This window comes from Coenobita brevimanus, chromosome 81 (genome assembly GCF_032717465.1).
Source record: "Coenobita brevimanus isolate Jiangsu-jjx chromosome 81, ASM3271746v2, whole genome shotgun sequence".
Lineage (NCBI taxonomy): Eukaryota > Metazoa > Arthropoda > Malacostraca > Decapoda > Coenobitidae > Coenobita > Coenobita brevimanus.
Genome location: NC_137034.1, coordinates 9,643,514 through 9,667,053, shown reverse-complemented (window position 1 = coordinate 9,667,053; position 23,540 = coordinate 9,643,514). Strand labels below are relative to the sequence as shown.

At 41.5% G+C, this 23,540-nt stretch overlaps 1 protein-coding gene, 1 non-coding gene and 1 pseudogene across 2 annotated transcripts; all 3 read right to left on the bottom strand.

Annotated features, from left to right (window-relative positions):
- Positions 1 to 5,062: 5,062 nt before the first annotated feature.
- Positions 5,063 to 5,566, bottom strand: LOC145409554 (uncharacterized). Its single transcript, XM_080279941.1, has one exon. It carries the CDS (start codon positions 5,564 to 5,566, stop codon positions 5,063 to 5,065), a length of 504 nt encoding a protein of 167 aa, XP_080136067.1.
- A 1,575-nt stretch (positions 5,567 to 7,141) lies between these two features.
- LOC145409587 (5S ribosomal RNA) lies at positions 7,142 to 7,260 on the bottom strand. The gene has a single exon (XR_013899142.1). It is a non-coding gene; the product is annotated as a 5S ribosomal RNA (ribosomal RNA).
- An 819-nt stretch (positions 7,261 to 8,079) lies between these two features.
- On the bottom strand, positions 8,080 to 8,197 carry LOC145409580 (5S ribosomal RNA; annotated as a pseudogene).
- Positions 8,198 to 23,540: the final 15,343 nt, after the last annotated feature.

Genomic DNA, 23,540 nt, shown 5'->3' with positions numbered 1-23,540 from the left:
ACCGAGGACTTCAGTTGACATGCTTCACTATGAAATCGATTTAAAGCACTGTGAAAAGTGACACATGCGAGGTATGGCTTGTTTTTCACTTTCATATGTTGATAGGACTCTTGTCCCTGAGCGCGCATGTGTGTGTGTGTGTGTGTGTGTGTGTGTGTGTGTGTGTGTGTGTGTGTGTGTGTGAGGAAGAAAATGTGAGAACGTAAATATTTTAGTTCAATTATTCTTCAGTTATTGTTCAACATCCTCACCAGAAATGATGAAAGTTTACACCAAGATGAAATTATGATGACATACGTAGGTACAAATGCTCTCTCGCTCGTCACGCGCTCACAAAGCGCACTTTATTGTTATATTCTTGCTACTCGCTGAAGCTTTTATTCGGTTACTAAAGACTTTTCTAATTTGAAGATTTGATATAACCTTAATTGCAGATGATCCTTCGCGACAAGTGGAACTGTTGAATGGGAGAGAGACACAGGTTAGGGCTTGATTTTTTTATTTTTTTGCCCAACGTTTCTGGCTATACAGAACCCATCGTGAGACTCTCTAACCATTCCTGACAATCTCTCTGAAGATGAGTTCTGTGTAGTCCGAAACGTTAGAAAAAAAATTAAGCTCTAACCCTTGACTCTCCCACCCAACATTTACATAGCCATAATTAACCTTTATCTTGTAGTAGAGACCCTTCCTTATTTGAATTAAAACGTCTGCAATTGGCGTGTCTGGGTGGAGCAGTGTGGCTTAGTGGTTAGAACGCCGCAATGGAAGTAACGAGCCTCTAGAGGTGCCTAGATATGTTTTGAGTAATGCCACCAAGAGAAGTTATATTCTAATCTACCTTTAACTGTACTGGACTACGGCAACCTAGCCTCAGACCCTCACAACTCAAAGGGGATAAAATGAGTTTAGCTGTTTTACCATTAACCTTACAGGGGTGAAGATTTTTTTTTCTTATGATAGGTCTTAACCCTCCGAAGCCGAGTGACGTTCATTTATACTATTACTGCTTCCAAACGATTTCAATTCGAGGAGAGACGTCATGTTGTGATGTTGTGAAGGAGTTGATTAAGCATCCGTCTCTCCCCTGCTGTTCAAAAGCTCTACCCTACGCTGAATGAAATATCAGGAGCTGGCAAGAATAAATGACACACATCCCAGGCTTCGTTAGTTCAAATAACAACCTCTATAATTACTTGGAGTCTTTCTTGTAGGAATATATAATGTGTGATGAACGATGTGTAAGTGTCATTCTTCACTGTGACTGACTGGCACTATTTTATCACTTCTATTATTGCTAATAAGACTGATATCCCCTTATTATGACTCTAATACGACTGGTAATCCTTTATTGTGGCTGATGAAACGGATTCTACTTTACTGTGACTAATAAGATTGATATTTGGTTACTGTGTCCGTAATATGGTTGATACTCCTTGACTCTGGTTAATAAAACAGATAGGCATATGTATTAAGGAAACAACTGAAATTTTGTGTGATATACAGTATATTTTACACGTCAGATAAATATTGTCCGTGAGCAAGAGTTACATTTGAGTCAGAACAACCAAAAGGGTGGAATGTAAGAAAACTTGAGTCAGAATAAACATAAAAGGAAATGAAAGAATAACATTTCTCAGAATAAACATCAAGAGGAAAAGAAATTAGAATATTTGATTCCGAAGAATGATGATGAAATGAAACGAGAATATTAGAGTTAGAATAAACATAAAAGGGAAATAAAAGGAGAAAATCTGCTTTAAAATTCACATAAAATAGAAGTGAAATGAGAACATTTGTCAGAATAAACATAAAAGGAAAATGAAAGGAGAAAATTTCAGTCAGAATAAACATGAAATGGGAAATGAAAGGAGACTGTGATTCATAAACATAAATGGGCAATGGAAGGAGCACCTTTGTGTTAGAATAAACATAAAAGGGAAATAAAAGGATAGCGTTTGAGTAAGAATAAACATACAATAGAAATGAAAGGAGAACATTAAAGTGATAAACAAAGACGTGGAGTGAAAGAAGTAGAATTGAATCATACTGAGCATAAAGGTGGAATGAAAGTTCTTTTGATCTAGAATAAATTTAATGGCTTCAGCTCACAAGTATACTCCCGATCAGTTCTCTCCTCTATCTCAAATTTATTCTCACAGAAAGAATATAGGACATGGGAAAAATCAACACTCCCCTCCCTTTGTCGTTCCTCCAGAAACCAGCCTAGGTAAAGTTCCTTCAACACCCTCCTCCCTTTGTCGTTCCTGCAAAAACAAGCCTAAGTTAAGGCCTTTCAAAACTCTTTTCTCACTGTCCTTCCTGTAAAAATAAGCCTAAGTAAAATTCTTGCAATAATCCTCTCCCTTTGTCTTTCCTGTAAAAGTAAGCCTAAGCCCTTTCAATACTCCCCTTTCTCTATCCTTTCTGAAAAAACAAGCCTAAGTTAAAGCCTTCTAACACTCCCGTCTCTTTGTCTTTCCTGTGAGAACCAGTCCAAATTAATCCCTGGTCACACGAGGCCACTTTCGTGTCCTTCGAAAATGTCCTCTTGTGACCTCGACTTTACGGCCGATGGCTGATTGTAAGTTTATTCTCCATGGCCATCCTGGGTGAAATAACCACTTAAATCACTTCTCACTGTAAATCAGGGTTGTTCTTGGCAACATGGAAGGATTCATAACATCTCTTCCTTTGCGACTGATATTGCGAATTAGTCTGCTCCTTGACATTCTCTTGTATGATAAATGTATCTCCTTACCATGAACATGGAATGCGTCGATAACTAACAATTTGAGGGTGGCATGTGATGGCGACCATCCTCAACTCGCTTGATGGCATGTTGCCTACTTCTTCCTTCATCTTTATCACTCTTTTTCTGTCTGCCCTCCTTTTTTCCTATTTCTCCCATTCTTCCTGTCACTTTTATTACTGTTCATTCCGCTTCATTTGGTAACACATTGAGTGACAAGCCTAATGGTTTCTTGTAACAGGAAACCATTTACAATGCTGGCTGGTAACCATATAATCAAATAACGAGGTGACTACGGTGGCCCTGTTAACTCGGTGGAGAGACGCAAATGCGGCGTCCATCCAGGAACCAAGCCTCTAAACTTTTCCCCGCGCCTCGCCACAGCGAGGTGCTGTCCACCGCAAGGGAACATAGGTTCACTGTACGGGACGACCCAACACTGGCGGTTGCTTGTCTGTAAAGTTGGGTTTGTCCAGTCAAACAGACCAGGGCTACTCAGCAACAACAACAACAACAGCTTATAAGATTATGTTGACGTGCAGTATTCTAAGTGGCATATCAGACTTCATAGGACAACTTCCTGGTGATTTATTTTGCATACTACACCTCAACATTCTCCTACATGCATATTTCTATCATTTAATATCGACACTGTTTTAATCAATATTATACGAGAGGATAATGATGTGTGATATACAAAATTAATCGTTAAGGAAGATGTGTTACGAAATCTCCATATACGACTTTCAGGCTGAATCCGTTCCATAGCATAACTACTCTTTAATTTCGATCATGCTATCCCCAATAATGTAACTCAGGACCAAAGAGATTTTTAGAGATGGAAGGGTTACTTACAAGGACGTTTCATTAAAACTGTTTGGCTATGACATACTTTTTACACTAATTTGGCCTAGATTTGCCAGCACTCCATCTCGATTGCTGAGTTGTAACATTAGAATAACTCTATAATATGATGCTAGTCACGAAGAAATGCTGTGGAAAGGTTGGAGAGCCGTAGTACTCTTTTTCTGTCACCGAGTTATAATAGCTGCAAAAAGAACAGATCTGCAGGCCATGTTAAGGTGATAGAACTATAGACTGGATGAACTTATACCACACGATTTGTGGAAGTATATGTTAACAGTACAAGGGGATCAATTAATGGTTTAGAGAGGCTTAGTTTTCTTGATTTCTGGGCCCTATCTCACACCATCCTTAGATAAGAGAGAGAGTCGTTTGTATGATGATGATGATGATGATGATGATGATGATACTACAGTTCTGGCCACATTACAGTACGTTCTGTAACCCCACCATGACATGTATGACCTGCAGGCGCTTTGGATATTTCTTTTCAGTCCTGTGATGTCTTTTTGTTTTGTATTCTTGGTACCTCCAGACGATTTTATTCAATTCATAACAGGCGTCTATGAAGGGAGGCGATAATGGAGGCTGTATCTAACTCCGGCAGTTTTTTTTTTTTTATCTTCTTCGATAAAATCGTTTGGAGATAACAGGAATAAAGTAGAAAACACGTCCTTAGATAGCAGGGGTTAAAATATAGAGAGACTGTTGATAGTGATGCGGTTAAAAATTTAAACTGAGTTGAACTAATACATTTATTTAGTCTAATTGCATTACAAGGCATCCAAATACAATGCAAAAAAAGCTCAGACTTTCTAATGACCGGATGATCTTTAAAAAGTCTTAAACAAAGAAACTGGGAAACGTGTGTGGCAGAAAGACAATTAGTGGCAAAAGGATATATCAGAGCAGTACAAAAAAAAACTTACTCAGTGAATACCAAAAATAGAGACAAAATTAAGGTAATCACACCAATAGGCTTACAGTGAGGTACTGAGTACTAGAAAGAATACAAACCGCGTAATGGTGGTAAGTAACATGAAAGATAGGCTAATGCATAGGATTATTTCATGAAGGCTAAATTGATAATACAAGACGGCAAAAAAAAATATCATAGTAAAATATTGCTGGTAAACATCACGGATGATATAATTTTAGTGCTAAGCAAAAATTATACCTTGAAAGTGATAATTCCAGGTAAGCTAGTAGTTGTCATATGTATTTAACAAATGATTCTTAAGACTACTTTTAATGCTTCTTTATTTCATTTGGTAATGCATTATTGCATTATATGGTTTGACACATTAGTAGCATTAGACTAGTTTGGCTCTGAGAAGATAATATTAAGGGTGTCCGGTAACGACTTCACAACCTGATGTTTCTCTCAACGCTGAATAAAATCATATGGAGGGAGAGAACTTGAAATACATGAGCTTAGTACAGTAACTATTGGTTGAGGACAATACCACAATCCACAACAGTGACCTGTGTAACGTCACGGTGGTTGACTGCTGCCCTCACTACTTCCAGCCCACTCGTCACCTTCCCAAAGACATAATCCCATTCCCAGCCATCATCGCTGTCTCTGGTTGTGATGGCAAACTGGGCAGCTATGGCAGCATTACACGGCCACCCCCACACGGCCCCCGCCATGCCTGACTTTCGGTACTTCCCCCCGGTGAGGTCAATTATCCCCGCCCCTCCCTTTCCATCGTGATCCCCACCCACCACACTCTCCCCCGGCGTGCCCTTGCGTGCCACCCTGAGGAAGACAGTGTTACGGTAGGAGACGCCGCGCTGGCCAGTACACATCAACATGAACTGGCGTGATAAGGGCTTGGCGAGGCTTAGTTGAATGTGCACCCGTCCCCTTGTTGACTCCCTCCACCTCAGGTCCAGGTAGGCCCGGACAGGGGGACGTACTGCCTTCACAATCTCATTCACCTGCATAACACAATACTGTCAGTCACTAGAGAGAGAGAGAGAGAGAGAGAGAGAGAGAGAGAATATAAGAGAATAATGAAAGTGCAAACATGTAACGGAGATAGGAAAACAGAAGAATGAAAATAAAATGAATTAATAAAATGGGAAGCATCGAAACGGTACAGAACAACAAATAAAACATCAGTGGATAGGAAAGAAGAAACAGGGACTGCATGAACAAAAAGGAGCATATATAAGAAGAGGGAAAGTGGAATAAAAGATTAAAGAAATTCATGGGAAAACACAAGGCAGAAAAGAAAGGAAAGACATAAAGAGAAGGAAAACACACAGAGAGCGGGGGCGTAGAAGAAAGAAAAGGAAAGAAACAGGAAGAACGACACACAGCCGGAAATGGAAAAAACAAAATATTAGAAGAGAGAAACAAATGAGGGAAGAGAAAACGTATCACTAGAAATGAAAGAATATAAACAAAAATGCAAAGAAAACCAGAAAAGAAACAAATGGAGACAAAAGGAAGAAGGAAAAAAAAATAGAAGTTTATATTCCATAGAACAAGGGAAGAAAGAGAAAAGATAGTGGAAGAAATAAAGAACAAATAAGTCAGAGGAAGAAAGACGATACATAAATAAGAAGTAAATAATGTGAGCAAAGAGGGTGTATGTGAGGGAAGGTGAGAAAGCTATAAGATCAAGAAGGGATGTAGGCCAGAGGGAGAATAATACAGGAAAAAGAAGAAAAGCAACATATAAAAGGAGGTGGAAGGAAGGAAAGCAACAAACAGAAGAGGAGGATGGAAGGAATGCAACATAGAGTAGGGGAGGATGGAAGGAAAGCAACACAGAGAAGAAGAAGATGGAAGGAAAGCAACATAAAGAAGTTCAAAGTTCAAAGGAGTTCAAAAGAAACCAAACAGCAACAGACCTTATGGTCCTTTAGAGGCTGTTTGTTACAGAGTAGACTATGATTACGAGATCTAACTCTACATGCTGAAGGATAAAGATAGTAAAGCAAGAAGGCTCCCCCCGCCTCCAAACCCTCCAGTTAAAACTGGTAAGAAAAAGTGAGAAAAACTACCAGGCAGCATGGAAAAACTGACATGGAAGTTTCATAGGAAAGACTGAGAAGGAAAAGCTACATTCTATAATACATTATCTATAACCTACCAGTATGAATAACCTGAAAGAGAAAGTAGCCAAGTAAAATGAATAATCAAATAAATAAATAACTAATGCATGTCAGTATGTACAGGTACGTTGAGTTGACGGGGTGTCTGTGGACACAGCGTGGAAATTGCACAGTGCACAGTGTGGATGCTCAGTGGTGGTGCGGTAGCCTTGCCTGGAGCTATTAAGGTAGGCAGCAGTCAATCAGGCCCCAGCTCCGTTCATTCCACTGAGACTAGGAACTTTCCCAAGCAGGACAAGCACACAAGTCACCTCCTGAAGCAGTGACCCCTGGTTTTCATTCATTCATTCATTGCCAGACGCCATGTATCCCAGACGGGGTGGCCAAGGGCTTAGAGATAATTGTTTTACAGGGAGGGGCACTAATCATCCACCAACCCCACTTGACACGTAGGGATGCCAACAGCATCTGGTGTTCCCAGGCGGTCACCCATCCAAGTACTAACCAGACCCAACGTTGCTTAACTTCGCTGATCGGACGAGAAGCGGTGTACTCAACGTGGTATGGCCGTTGGCAAGGACATTAAAAAAATCCCTATGGTGGGCACTTAACTAACAGGGACCCTGGACCCTCAGTGATCCACAGCTCATCACAGGTCAAAAGTATGAGTAGTGACCGTTAACTCAAGGCTATCTGTGCATATACTATATTTGCATTTAATAAATTGATCCAGGCTCTAAAAAATATGAAATAAAATAAATTAAAAAAATATACATAAACAAGTGTTTTATTCAGGAGTAAATATATTAAGCTGCAGGTTAGATGACAAATACTTATCCAGGCGACCTTTAAAGGGTTGTACTGTATTACAATTTACTACATTGTAGGGCAGTTTATTCCATATATTTACAACTCTACTGAAGACGAAATGCTTAGCTACATGCAACTGGAATCGTTTGCCAATTATTTTATGCCCATTGCCTCTAGTGTAATTCGAGTGAGCAACTGTGAAGTATTTATCGACAGTCACGTTATCATGTCCTTCGAATGTTTTGAATACTTGGACCAAATCTCCTCGTATCATCCGTTTTTTTTAGGGTAAAGAGATTCAGTGCTTCTAAACGTTCCTTGTACGGTTTATTTCTCGATCTAGGTATCATCTTTGTCATCCTTCACTGCACTCTTTCAAGCTTTTCCATATCCTTTTTATAATACGGTGACCAAAACTAAATGCAATACTCCAAGTGCTGGCCTACTAAGGAATTATACAAAGTCATCATCATCATCATTGCCAGACGCCATGTATCCCAGACGGGGTGGCCAATGGCTTAGAGTTAATTGTTTTACAGGGAGGGGCATTAATCCTCCACCAACCCCACATGACACGTAGGGATGCCAACAGCATCTGGTGTTCCCAGGCGGTCACCCATCCAAGTACTAACCAGACCCAACGTTGCTTAACTTCGCTGATCGGACGGGAAGCGGTGTACTCAACGTGGTATACAAAGTGAGGACGATAGTATTTGATTTATATTCAAATGCTCTGCTTATGAATCCAGTTCAATTTATTGGCTTTTTTCACAGCTTGTGTATATTGTTTGCTTGGCTTCAAATAGTTTGTTATTATAACTCCTAAGTCTTTTTCATGGATTACCCTATCAAGTTGAACATTATTCATGCTATAACTTGCTCTTACATTTTTACTGCCAATGTTTAGCACTTTGCATTTACTAGTATTGAAATCCATTTGCCAGACTTGGGCCCAGTTAAACAGATGATCAAGATCTCTCTGAACTGCCTGTCTTTGCAGTGCTGTATCTGCTCTGTTGCCTATTTTAGTATCATCAGCAAATTTTGAAATCTTATAACACAATCCTTCGTCAGTATCATTTACATATATTAAGAAAAGAATAGGACCTAACACTGAACCCTGCGGCACTCCACTTGTAACGTTTATCCAGTCTGACTCTTTTCCATTTATTACAACTCATTGCTTTCGTCCGGTGAGCCAATCTTCTACCCACCCGAGAACACTGCCGCTGAAACCATGTGCCTTTAGCTTCTGAAGGAGTCTTTTGTGTGGAATTTTGTCAAAAGCCTTTTGAAAATCGAGGTAGACCACATCAACAGATTTAGTCTCGTCGTACATGTCCAGTATATCATTGAAAAAGTCAAGCAGATTCGTGAGGCAAGAGTTATTATTACGAAAACCATGTTGCGAATCTTTTATGAGATTGTTTGTTTCCAAGTGTTTCACAACTTGTCTCTGATAATAGCTTTAAGCAATTTGCAAACCAGCGATGTTAAACTAATTGGGCGGAAGTTTTCTGGTTGGCTTCTGTTGCCCTTTTTGAATATTGGGGTTACATTAGCAAGCTTCCATTCGTATGGCACCTTACTGCTCTAAGTGATAAGTTAAAAAGTTCAGATAAAGGCTTTGTTATTTCATTCTGTAGCTCCTTCAATAAACGTGGTGATATTTTGTCCGGTCCTGGTGCTTCATTCTCTTTTAATTTGTTTACTGCAAGCAGTACGTCGCGATCGCTAACTGTAATGTCAGTGATTATGTTGCCTTCTTCTATAGGAATGGAGGAACAGTAGGAATCGTATGTATATTTTCTGTTGTAAATACTGACGCGAAGAAAGTATTAAGAATTTTTGCCATCATAGTTTCATTATCAGTGTGCTCTCCGTTATCTGTGATTCAGGGACCGATTGATGGAGCTATTACCCTTTTGCTTCTTATGTAACTGAAAAATTCTTTGAGATGTGATTTGCTGATACTTGCAATATGTGTCTCAAGGTTTTTCTTACTGCATTTAATTAATTTTTTGGTTTTTCGTCGATAAAGGATGGAAGGAAAGCAACAAAGAGAAGAGGAGGATGGAAGAAAAGCATCATAGAGAAGAGGAGGAGGAAAGGAATGCAACATAAAGAAGAGGGAGAAGGAAAGAAAGCAACATAGAGAAGAGAAGGATGGAAGGAATGCAACATAGAGAAGAAGATGAAAGGAAAGCAACACAGAGAAGAAGAGCATGGAAGGAAAGCAACATAGAGAAGAAGATGGAAGGAAAGCAACATAGAGAAGAAGAGCATGGAAGGAAAGCAACATAGAGAAGAGGGGGATGGAAGGAAAGCAACATAGAGAAGAGAAGGGAGGAAGAGAAGCAAAAGGTAAATGTATAGCAAAGAAAGGAAGGATGAAGAGGTAAGGTAAAAAAAAGAAAGGAAGGAGGAAACTTAACGAAGGAATAGAACTGCTGAGAATAATTTAAGACGAAAGAAATAAGAAAAAAAAGGGAGGGAAAGAATGGGTATGAAAAATCTTAAAATGAGAGGAAGTATACACAAGAAAAGAATAATAGTCGTCGAGTCAGTGGGATAAACATTATCATCCTGTTCATAGCACCAAGAAATGCAAGTACCAAATTATTTACACACACACACACACACACACACACAGCTGTTTCCACCATGTATTTCTTCAGTTTCATACAAATAGTTAAGAGAGAGAGGTGAGTGTACTGTTCCTCTGAAACTCTTTTCCCATTGTACGAGTAATTGTGTGATATTCCCATGTATTATCCATGCACTTTGTTTTTTGTGTTCACTTAAGGAAGATGTTGACATATCCATCAGTCATAACCCGTTTCGGAATCCTGCCAGCTCAAGAGGTTGGTTTTCCTCCAAATCTGTTGTCATTTTGTTCGTAAGGACTTATAAACAAATGATGATATGCTAAAATGTCGATAGTTACTAAGATTTTTTGAGTCTCCTTTTTTTGTAAAGCAAAATAGCCACTGTATTGCATTACACCATGTTTTGGAAATATTCTACTTCTTTAAACACTGGGTAAACTGATGGACGAGTCAGTTTTGAACTTCATGCCGTCTATCAGACAGTAAGTCTGCTACTATTCCATTTTCTCCTGAGGCCTGTTTTCTGGTATTTCTCTTGCGTCAGTTGAAATGTTAGCTCTTAGTACTCTTGTCTTTGATGCATAAAGTTCTTTGAAAAATTCTTCAGCTCTCTTATTAATCTCTTTGCACTTAATTATTTTACCATTTTTGTCTTTCAGTGAAATTTTTTTTTTTGCTTTTCTAGTGCTATTTTGCTTTGGACCTGTTTTAGACGTTTTCTTTCTTTCTTTTTTTATAGTTTCTTTGATCTGATGGATGTTTCTCTTTCACTTTTCTTTTTGTCTGTTGCTGATACGTTGTTTTCAAAATCTGTTCACTCTATTTCATCTTTTTTTGTTTTTACTTTCATTTCCTTTCTTCTTTTCATGAGCTCGAGAGCCGTTTTTGAATACTTGTTGGACCTGGTTGTATTTGTTTTCCTTACCATCTCCGTTAATCTACCACTCAACTCACCAGTGTCACAGTCTGCATAACTTCCATCCGGATATCTGTTCTTTGTTTCTGACTGAAAGGCTGCTTTGTTTTCGCACACTCTTATTGGGCATACCTTTTTATTTTCATTTAGCTTCTTTCTTTAATTTCTGAAAGTGAATCTGTGCAACCCACCATTCTATGTTACTGTGCTTACTTTGTTGATACCTGGCATTAATGATCATAATGTTCTTATCTACTAAAATGATGTCGATTTCATCCTTTTTCTCCAATTGACCTTCTCCATGTCCAGTTTCCTCCTGTTCTTTTGTGGAAGAATGTTTGGTATCCTCGTGCTCTACATTCCAGCAAAATTTACCACCATTCCACCTCAGCCACTCTTTCCTACTCCTATTTTCCCATACGTGCTCCTCCATTTTTCAGTTTTCCAGCTTTTGCATTGCAGTCTTCCAATTCCAGCATATCTGGGCTTTTCTTCTTCCCTGGTCTGGGAGATGTCGTCATAAAATGTTTCTATTTCCTCACCAGTGCTTTGAGAAGTGAGTGCATATACTTGTATTATTTCCAGAGTATACCTTTTCCATAGTTTAATTACAGTCCATGCTAGTTTGTCGGAGACTGCTGAATTTTGCGATGTTCTCTGCAAGATTTCTGTTCATTAGAAATCATACATCTGTCGTGCCCTACACTCCCTCAGTAATCATTTCCATGCTTCACACTCATCTTTAATGAAGAAGATATCTGACTGCTATTAATAGCGATTTTCAGCGTGAAAGTAATAGCAGTGGGGAGGGCAGAGACAAGTCCAAAGAGAGTCTGTAACGTTAAGGTTAGGACAGTGCGACACTGTGAATCCCTTTCTGTCCCAGTTCCCTCCCGGATTACAAGGAAAACTGTTCCACACACTGGGGTTCCAAAAATACAGACATGTTTTCTACTTTACCGTCACTAACTTTATACAAATCAGTTACATTACTTTAGCAATACCAATGAAAACAAATCACTCAATAAATATAGATTAAACTCAACTACATGAAACTAGCAACCATATTAAATGTAATATAACGACTCACTTTTGAGTATTGTAAGTTCACTTTAACTCCTACCTACTGCAAGAATAGTCACTGTTAATTATCCCCACGTCCAGAGACTAGCAGTAGTGTTCTCATTACTGCTGGATACTGAGCAGAAGTTGACGTTTAACTGACGTTTGGGGCATGTGAAATTCCCTCGCCTTATATAACACACAAATCTCCAAATCTCTTTAACTTTTCCTCAACAACTTCATTTTGCCGTTCATAGTCGTGTGATTGTCTTCTTCTCCCAGCAGAAATGCTGTGCCCCGGAGACACTCCACAAGTCGGTCCCCTCTGCCAGCCACCTAATTCTCTTTTGCTTTGTTACCTATATGACTGTCCTTATATATTCGTACACTTCCTGGAGCACTGCCTTGCTCCTGACTAAAGTCATTAATGCTAATGATGTACTCATCAACACTCTCCCTCATGTCTTGTCACCAAAATTAATGATGCTCTCTCTCATGACCCTTGTTCATCACCCCAGCCCCACAGTAGCCTGGCCTGCATCAGAAGTATCAAGTACCCTCTCATGTTCACTGTTCCCTCCTATTTCCACCCTTACGTCCTCCCTCTTCTGTGATTTCCATATTCTCCCGCTGTCTCTAGGTATTCTCTGCAGCTTCTAAGGTTTCCTGTGCATTCGTTCCATTCTCCTCATGATGCGTACTTTTTATTGTTTTGTATGCCTTCCTAAGTGACCCGCGACACTCTCTTTGTGTAGCAGTTCTTTCTTCTTCATTTCCCTCTTCTTCATTTCTCTTTGTTTCGTTTTGTCCCCGTTTAGGCCCTACGCCAGGATTGATGGGCGTATCCTCTCCTTTCACTGATCCACCTGGTGAAGAAGCCTACATCTTTTCTATCCTTAATGACCTAGAGCAGCTTGTACAGCACCCTACCCGTATCCCTGACCGCCTTGACCACTTCCTTAAAACTAATCCTGCTTACAATGGTAATCTTTTCTCTCCGTTGGGCTCCTCCAATCACAATCTTATCACCTTAACCTGTCCTATCATTCCGGTACGGCCTGTGGACCCTCCAAAGAAACGTCGACTGTGGCATTTTGGAGCTGCGGATTGGGAGGCCCTCAGGCAGTATTTCTTTTATTTTCCCTGGAATGATTATTGCTTCCATGGCCGGGAGCCATCTGAATGTGCCTTGCGCATTACGGAGGTTATTCTCTCTGGCATGGAAGCTACATTCCTTTCTCATATCCTCTGACTAATGCAAGAAGTCTTGGTTTAATCACGCTTGTTATAATGCTGGCCGCAACAAGGAGAGGGGCCTATAAAAGGTACCAGAGCCAACCCACCCCTGAATCACATCTTTTTTATGTTTCTGCCCGGAGTCGTGCTAAGTCTGTTATTCACTCTGCTAAAAATAATTTCATCCGTACTAAATGCTCTCAACTCTCCAACTCGAATTCTTCCCGCTCCTTCTGGCACCTTGCCAAAAACCTTTCTAACAACTTTACATCATCATCATTCCCTCTTTTCTACTCTGATGGCTCTGTAGCTATTTCTTCTACCGATAAAGCAAATCTCTTTGCTCAGACTTTCTCCTCCAATTCCACCATAGACGATTCCCGTGCTGTTCCTCCATCACTTCCTCCCTCAGACTTCCTCATGGCTGACATGAAAATTTCTTCAGCTGATGTATTCTCTGCCATCACTGGCCTCAATACTAACAAGGCATATGGGCCAGATGGGGTCCTTCATGTTGTCCTCAAGAACTGTGCTTCTGTGCTTTCAACCTTGTCTAGGTAAACTGTTGCCTTTGTCTGTCAACTTGTACCTTTCCTCCTTGCTGGAAGTTTGCTCTCATTCAGCCTGTCCCAAAGAAGGGTGACCATTCCCAACCCTCTAACTATCGTCCAATTGCTTTAACATCCTGTGTCTCAAAAGTTTTCGTGTCAATTCTTAACAGTAAAATTTTAAAGCATTTTTCCTATCACAATCTTCTTTTCTTTTCGTCAAAATGGATTCCGTCAGGGACGCTCCATTGGCGATCTTCTCATCCACCTTTCAGACTCCTGGTCATCCTCCTTTCGGGACTTTGGCGAAAGCTTTGCCATCGCACTTGACATCTCAAAGACTTTCGATCGAGTCTGGCATAAATCTTTAATTTCCAAATTGCCCTCCTACGGTTTCTATCCTTGTATCTGTGCCTTCATCTACAGCTTCCTCTCTGGTCGTTCTTTAGCTGCTGTTGTAGACGGCCATCGTTCTTCTCCTAGATCTGTTGTTCCTCAGGGCTCTGTCCTATCACCAGCTATCTTCATTTTATTCAACAATGATCTTCTAAGCTGTACATCTAGCCCTGTCCACTCGTACAATGATGATTCCACCCTTCACCTTTCCATTCAGTTCCCACAATGTCCATCCCAACAGTTACTTCAAGAAACAAGGGATGAGGCTATGGCACACCTAATGTCTGACTTGTTTCGTATCACTGACTGAGGTAAAAATAATCTTGTTGTTTTTAATGCATCAAAGACTCAGTTTTTATACCTATCATCCCAACAGAATCTTCCACAGGAGTACCCACAAATGTTTAATAATATCCAGCTCAGGCCTGCATCATCCTTGAACATGCTTGGGGTTTCATTCACTCGGGATATATATTGGAAAGATTATATTACATCTCTCGTAAAATCAGCTTCCAAGAGATTAGGTGTGCTAAGCCAACTCCGTACCTTCTTTACCCTAACACAGCTGTAGACTTTATGCACAGGTTTTATTCGTCCCTTGTGTAGAGTACAATTCTCATGTGTGGGGAGGCTCCCCACATACAGCTCTCCTCAATAGGATGGAGTCAAAGGCTTTTCATCTCATTAACTCTCCTCCTCTCACTGGCTCCCTTCAGCCTCTGTCTCTTCGCCACACCGTTGCCTCTTTATCTCTTTTCTATCGCTACTTCCACGGTCACTGCTCCTCTGAACTGTCCCTCAATCTCTACGGCGCCCGCGTAGCACCTGTCCAGCAACAAACTCTCATCCCTTTTCTGTTCATCTCTCTAATGCAAGAGTTAACTGTTACTCCCAGTCCTTCATTTATGCAACAGGTCAGCCCTGGAACTGTCTCCTTCTGTCTGTATTTCCTACTTCCTATGATCTCCAATCTTTCAAACGCATTGTCTCCAGCCATCTCGAAATGAACAAATCTTGACTTTGGCTCACTTTTGTACTGTTTTTGTTTTTTTCTCGGAAGGATTTGTTTGCGGGCTCCTATCCTTTGGTTCCACCTTATACGATTCCAGTGCTGTTCCTCCATCACTACCCCCTTCTGACTTCCTCATGGCTGACATTAAAATTTCTTCAGTTGATGTATTTTCTGCCATCACTGGCCTCAGTACTAACAAGGCATATGGGCCGGATGGGGTCCCTCCTGTTGTTCTCAAGAACTGTGCTTCTAAGCTTATACCCTGCCTAGGCAAACTCTTTCGCCTTTGTCTCTCAACTTGTACCTTTCCTTCTTGCTGGAAGTTTGCTCTCATTCAGCCAGTCCCAAAGAAGGGTGACCACTCCCAACCCTCCAACTATCGTCCAATTGCTTTAACGTCCTGTATTTCAAAAGTTTTCGAGTCAATTCTCAATAGAAAAATTTTAAGGCATCTTTCCTATCACAACCTTCTTTCCGATCGTCAGTATGGGTTCCGTCAGGGACGCTCCACTGGCGATCTACTCACCTACCTTTCAGACTCCTGGTCATCCTCCTTTCGGGACTTTGGCGAAAGCTTTGCCATTGCACTTGACATCTCAAAGGCTTTCGATCGAGTCTGGCATAAATCTTTAATTTCCAAACTGCCCTCCTACGGTTTCTATCCTTCTATCTGTGCCTTCATCGCCAGCTTCCTTTCTGGTCGTTCTATAGCCACTGTTGTAGACGGCCATCGTTCTTCTCCTAGATCTATCAACAGTGGTGTTCCTCAGGGCTCTGTTCTATCACCAACTCTCTTCCTTTTATTCATCAATGATCTAAGCTGTACATCTAACCCTATCCACTCATATGCTGATGACTCCACCCTTCACCTTTCCATTCGGTTCCCGCAACGCCCATCTCAACAGTTACTTCAACAAACAAGGGATGAGGCTATGGCACACCTAATGTCTGACTTGGCTCGTATCTCTGACTGGGGTAAAAATAATATGGTTGTTTTTAATGCATCTAAGACTCAGTTCTTATACCTATCAACCCGACAAAATCTTCCACAGGTATACCCACTTATGTTTAATAATATTCAGCTTAATCCTGCATCATCCTTGAACATGCTTGGGGTTTCATTTACTCGGGACTTATCTTGGAAAGATCATATTACATCTCTTGTAAAATCTGCTTCCAAGAGATTGGGTGTGCTAAGCCGACTCTGCTCTTTCTTTACCCCTGCACAATTGTTGACTCTATACAGGGGTTTTATCCGCCCCTGTGTGGAGTACAACTCTCATGTGTGGGGAGGCTCCCCACATACAGCTCTTCTCAACAGGGTGGAGTCAAAGGCCTTTCGTCTCATTAACTCTCCTCCTCTTACTGACTCCCTTCAACCTCTGTCTTTTCGCCGCACTGTTGCATCTTATCTCTTTTCTATCGCTACTTTAATGGTCACTGCTCCTCTGAACTGTCTGCTTGCATTCCTCCACCTCTACGACGGGCGTGTAGCACCCGTCTGGCAGCAAACTCTCATCCCTTTTCTGTCCAGCTCTCTAATGCAAGAGTTAACCGTTACTCCCAGTCTTTCATTTATGCAACAGGTCAGCTCTGGAACTGTCTCCCTCTGTCTGTATTTCCTGCTGCCTATGATCTCCAGTCTTTCAAACGTAGTGTGTCCAGGCATCTCAAAATGATCGGATCTTGAATTTGGCTCTCTATTGTATTTTGTTTTTCTCTTGGAGGGAACTGTTACTGCTGGCTCATGGCCTTTGGTTCCTTCTTTCTCGCATAAAAAAAAAAAACTTACTGTGCTTACTTTGTTGATACCTGACATTAATGATCATAATGTTCTTATCTGCTATAATGATGTCGATTTCATCCTTTTTCTCCAATTGACCTTCTCCATGTCCAGTTTCCTCCTGTTCTTTTGTGGAAGAATGTTTGGTATCCTCGTGCTCTACATTCCAGCAAAATTTACCACCATTCCACCTCAGCCATTCTTTCCTACTCCTATTTTCCTATACATGCTCCTCCATTTTTCAGTTTTCCAGCTTTTGCATTGCAGTCTTCCAATTCCAGCATATCTGGGCTTTTCTTCTTCCCTGGTCTGGGAGATGTCTTCATAAAATGTTTCTATTTCCTCACCAGTGCTTTGAGAAGTGAGTGCATATACTTCTATTATTTCCAGAGTATACCTTTTCCATAGTTTAATTACAGTCCATGCTAGTTTGTCGGAGACTGCTGAATTTTGCGATGTTCTCTGCAAGATTTCTGTTCATTAGAAATCATACATCTGTCGTGCCCTACACTCCCTCAGTAATCATTTCCATGCTTCACACTCATCTTTAATGAAGAAGATATCTGACTGCTATTAATAGCGATTTTCAGCGTGAAAGTAATAGCAGTGGGGAGGGCAGAGACAAGTCCAAAGAGAGTCTGTAACGTTAAGGTTAGGACAGTGCGACACTGTACATTCCTTTCTGTCCCAGTTCCCTCCCGGATTACAAGGAAAACTGTTCCACACACTGGGGTTCCAAAAATACAGACATGTTTTCTACTTTACCGTCACTAACTTTATACAAATCAGTTACATTACTTTAGCAATACCAATGAAAACAAATCACTCAATACATATAGATTAAACTCAACTACATGAAACTAGCAAACATATTAAATGTAATATAACGACTCATTTTTGAGTATTGTAAGTTCACTTTAACTCCTACTACTGCAAGAATAGTCACTGTTAATTATCCCCACGTCCAGAGACTAGCAGTAGTGTTCTCATTACTGCTGGATACTGAGCAGAAGTTGACGTTTAACTGACGTTTGGGGCATGTGAAATTCCCTCGCCTTATATAACACACAAATCTCCAAATCTCTTTAACTTTTCCTCAACAACTTCATTTTGCCGTTCATAGTCGTGTGATTGTCTTCTTCTCCCAGCAGAAATGCTGTGCCCCTGAGACACTCCACAAGTCGGTCCCCTCTGCCAGCCACCTAATTCTCTTTTGCTTTGTTACCTATATGACTGTCCTTATATATTCGTACACTTCCTGGAGCACTGCCTTGCTCCTGACTAAAGTCATTAATACTAATGATGTACTCATCAACACTCTCCCTCATGTCTTGTTACCAAAATTAATGATGCTCTCTCTCATGACCCTTGTTCATCACCCCAGCCCCACAGTAGCCTGGCCTGCATCAGAAGTATCAAGTACCCTCTCATGTTCACTGTTCCCTCCTATTTCCACCCTTACGTCCTCCCTCTTCTGTGATTTCCATATTCTCCCGCTGTCTCTAGGTATTCTCTGCAGCTTCTAAGGTTTCCTGTGGTTTCGTTCCAATCTCCTCATGATGCGTACTTTTAATTGTTTTGTATGCCTCCCTAAATGACCCGCGACACTTTCTTTGTGTAGCAGTTCTTTCTTCTTCATTTCTCTTTGTTTCGTTTTGTCCCCGTTTAGGCCCTACGCCAGGATTGATGGGCGTATCCTCTCCTTTCACTGATCCACCTGGTGAACAAGCCTACATCTTTTCTATCCTTAATGACCTAGAGCAGCTTGTACAGCACCCTAACCGTATCCCTGACCGCCTTGACCACTTCCTTAAAACTAATCCTTCTGCTTACAATGGTAATCTTTTCTCTCCGTTGGGCTCCTCCGATCACAATCTTATCACCTTAACCTGTCCTAACGCTCCGGTAAGGCCTGTGGACCCTCCAAAGAAACGTCGACTGTGGTATTTTGGAGCTGCGGATTGGGAGGCCCTCAGGCAGTATTTCTTTTATTTTCCCTGGAATGATTATTACTTCCATGGCCGGGAGCCATCTGAGTGTGCCTTGCGCATTACGGAGGTTATTCTCTCTGGCATGGAAGCTACATTCCTTTCCCATATCCTCTGACAAATGCAAGAAGCCTTGGTTTAATCACGCTTGTTCTAATGCTGTCTGCAACAAGGAGAGGGGCCTATAAAAGGTACCAGAGCCAACCCACCCCTGAATCACATCTTTTTTACGTTTCTGCCCGGAGTCGTGCTAAGTCTGTTATTCGCTCTGCTAAAAATAATTTCATCCATACTAAATGCTCTCAACTCTCCAACTCGAATTCTTCCCGCTCCTTCTGGCACCTTGCCAAAAACCTTTCTAACAACTTTACATCATCATCATTCCCTCTTTTCTACTCTGATGGCTCTGTAGCTATTTCTTCTACCGATAAAGCAAATCTCTTTGCTCAGACTTTCTCCTCCAATTCCACCATAGACGATTCCCGTGCTGTTCCTCCATCACTTCCTCCCTCAGACTTCCTCATGGCTGACATTAAAATTTCTTCAGCTGATGTATTTTCTGCCGTCACTGGCCTCAATACTAATAAGGCATATGGGCCAGATGGGGTCCCTCATGTTGTCCTCAAGAACTGTGCTTCTGTGCTTACACCCTGCCTAGGTAAACTGTTGCCTTTGTCTGTCAACTTGTACATTTCCTCCTTGCTGGAAGTTTGCTCTCATTCAGCCTGTCCCAAAGAAGGGTGACCATTCCCAACCCTCTAACTATCGTCCAATTGCTTTAACATCCTGTGTCTCAAAAGTTTTCGTGTCAATTCTTAACAGTAAAATTTTAAAGCATTTTTCCTATCACAACCTTCTCTCTGATCGTCAATATGGGTTCCGTCAGGGACGCTCCACTGGCGATCTTCTCATCCACCTTTCAGACTCCTGGTCATCCTCCTTTCGAGACTTTGGCGAAAGCTTTGCCATCGCACTTGACATCTCAAAGACTTTCGATCGAGTCTGGCATAAATCTTTAATTTCCAAATTGCCCTCCTACGGTTTCTATCCTTCTATCTGTGCCTTCATCTACAGCTTCCTTTCTGGTCGTTCTTTAGCTGCTGTTGTAGACGGCCATCGTTCTTCTCCTAGATCTGGTGTTCCTCAGGGCTCTGTCCTATCACCAGCTATCTTCATTTTATTCAACAATGATCTTCTAAGCTGTACATCTAGCCCTATCCACTCGTACACTGATGATTCCACCCTTCACCTTTCCATTCAGTTCCCACAATGTCCATCCCAACAGTTACTTCAATAAACAAGGGATGAGGCTATGGCACACCTAATGTCTGACTTGTTTCGTATCACTGACTGAGGTAAAAATAATCTTGTTGTTTTTAATGCATCAAAGACTCAGTTTTTATACCTATCATCCCAACAGAATCTTCCACAGGAGTACCCACAAATGTTTAATAATATCCAGCTCAGGCCTGCATCATCCTTGAACATGCTTGGGGTTTCATTCACTCGGGATATATATTGGAAAGATTATATTACATCTCTCGTAAAATCAGCTTCCAAGAGATTAGGTGTGCTAAGCCAACTCCGTACCTTCTTTACCCTAACACAGCTGTAGACTTTATGCACAGGTTTTATTCGTCCCTTGTGTAGAGTACAATTCTCATGTGTGGGGAGGCTCCCCACATACAGCTCTCCTCAATAGGATGGAGTCAAAGGCTTTTCGTCTCATTAACTCTCCTCCTCTTACTGGCTCCCTTCAGCCTCTGTCTCTTCGCCGCACCGTTGCCTCTTTATCTCTTTTCTATCGCTACTTCCACGGTCACTGCTCCTCTGAACTGTCTGCTTGCATCCCTCAATCTCTACGACGGCCGCATAGCACCTGTCCAGCAACAAACTCTCATCCCTTTTCTGTCCACTCTCTAATGCAAGTTAACTGTTACTCCCAGTCCTTCATTTATGCAACAGGTCAGCTCTGGAACTGTGTCCTTCTGTCTGTATTTCCTACTTCCTATGATCTCCAATCTTTCAAACGCAGTGTCTCCAGGCATCTCGAAATGAACAAATCTTGACTTTGGCTCACTTTTGTACTGTTTTTTGTTTTTTTTCTCGGAAGGATTTGTTTGCGGGCTCCTAGCCTTTGGTTCCTTCTTATTAGCATTAAAAAAAAGTAAATTTGGAGTATGGGAACCCTGGCCCCTTTGTTTACCGACATAAACTAATGCCCCACACACGTTGGCTTCTCCATGTTCGGGATCTGTAGCATCATCCAGTGTTTGACTGTTCCGACACACTACAAACTCTTTCGTTCTACCTTCCTCTGTAGTAAAATAGGTGGTTGCTGTTATGGATTTGAAATAAATTTTCTTCTTTTCTGTTGGTCTCGTTTAGAGCAATAAAATCCAACTAATGTGTTCTAATTCAGTCTTTAGGGTATCAAGTTGGTAATTTTCTGTGAGTTTTGTTAAACTGTACGTGTAATTTTTCATGGATTTCAGTTTGTATGACATCCCTAGGCAGTGTCTACTCACCTTCAGTGGCACGCTGCCCGTAAGCAAAGGAGGCAGTGTGGTTGAACCTTGAGTTGACGATGATCCAACAGGAATGCCCGAATATTCACCATCAATAGAATTCATGCATGGTTGGTGAATTGTGGCAAAATAATCTCACCTGCCACAAAAAGTCTGGTAAATGAAATTTTGTGCCACCTGATTCAGTATATTTGGTGGAGCCCTGTCTCTCCATTGAGGTCCCATGGTCTGCGCCAATACAATGCCTCAGATTTCTGTTACAGTCTGATTGATTGACCTGTGAACCTGCGATGTATGGGGCAAATAGGGTGTGTTTGTTTCGCGGCTGCTGATTGGCCGCCAGTTATGTTACTGAAGTAAATGCAGGCATGTATTATAGTGCAACATGTGGACGTAGACGTACAGTTACTCCCATTTCTAACGAGTACAGTGGGTGGTGTGCTTGGTGAAATGTGGCAGAACTGTGTTTGTTTACATCGTAATAATAGTAAGTGAATGGGTAGACCCGGCAAAGCTTCCTCTCCGCTACAGTATCAAGTACCCACAGAAACAATGTTCTGTCAAGGCATACTCGGTCTGCAAATACAAGTGTTTGCCAAATATGTATAGTGGAAGGTAGAGAGAAAATCCATCCATCCATGCAATCCTACATTGCCCCAGGAGGAGCGTAGGAGCCCGGGGCTAGGCAGTTGGTCTCGACATTTAAGATGAGAGTGACCAGCCTCACTCATCCCTGAGTGGCATTACATGAGCAACCAACCCCAACCATCCCTTGGATATAAACCTTCACCGGCTCAATCCGACTGGAGCGCAATAATTACCCACTAAACCACCAGGTGCCAAAATTTAGTTATATGATTACCACCCAGCGTAGTAAATTATTTCCTGGTGTACAGGAAACCATTTGGCTTGTCACTTAATGTAGAGTCACCCACAGGCAGAAGGAGAAGGAAAGAATGAAGGAAAGCAAGACAGAAGAGGGAGCGTAAAGTCACCCGTAGACAGAAGGACAAGGAAAGAATGAAGGATAGAAAGACAGAAGAGGATGGAAGGAAAGAAGGATGGAAGAGAGGAAAGGGCAGATACCCGAGAGCAGCAATACATCGAGTGAGTGGATGGTGAGCGACCCCACCTACCATTATAGAAACAAATAGTAATGCCATTGGATCCCACTGTTTCTCTGACAGGAGATGACTGTGAGCCGAGGTGGAACGGAGGGGAGGGTGAGTGAGTGAGTGATAAAAGTTTGGCACAAAGGCCAGGCACTAGGATCCATGTGGTCATTCAGTGCCTAATAACTAGAAAAACTAAAATGAAAAGACAACACCTTAAAATCTATAAGTTAAATGTCATAAAGTATGTCACAAGCTGATAAAAATTTCGCAACCTTAAAAATACCTGCAGACATACCTGAAATGTTGGAGACAGTGGGTATCAAAACCCACAGTGCCCCAGGGAATAAGAAGCTTTCTGAATTGAACTAAAGCATGCTCCACCATCACACGGACATGGCAAGCCTCGCGAAGGGGAGCTTCACCGCCACATAAAATGTGGCGGTGTGTTAATTGTGTTTGACCAATATGCAGCCTGGTCAGAGCAACATCCAAGCGCCTGCTCGGAGCATTGTCCGACACTGGCCAAACCTGCACAGAGGGATGTTTTGCTTTCCTCCTGATGAAATCGGATATATGTTGCCTAAGATAAGCAAAAGGGACAGGAAAGTTACCCATAGTACCATGAACAGATTCCTTAGCTGCGACATCTGCCTCCTCATTGCCTGGCACACCCACATGTGCAGGAATCCAGCAAAAACGAAGTCTCTTGAGACAGGAAGCTAAACAAAACAGCTACTCCTGAATTTGCTGCACCAAAGGGTGAGTACTGGAAAAATTCTAAATGGCTGTAAGGGCACTCAGCGGATCAGAATATAGGGTAAATTGGCTGTCCCTACTGTCATACGCTAATTT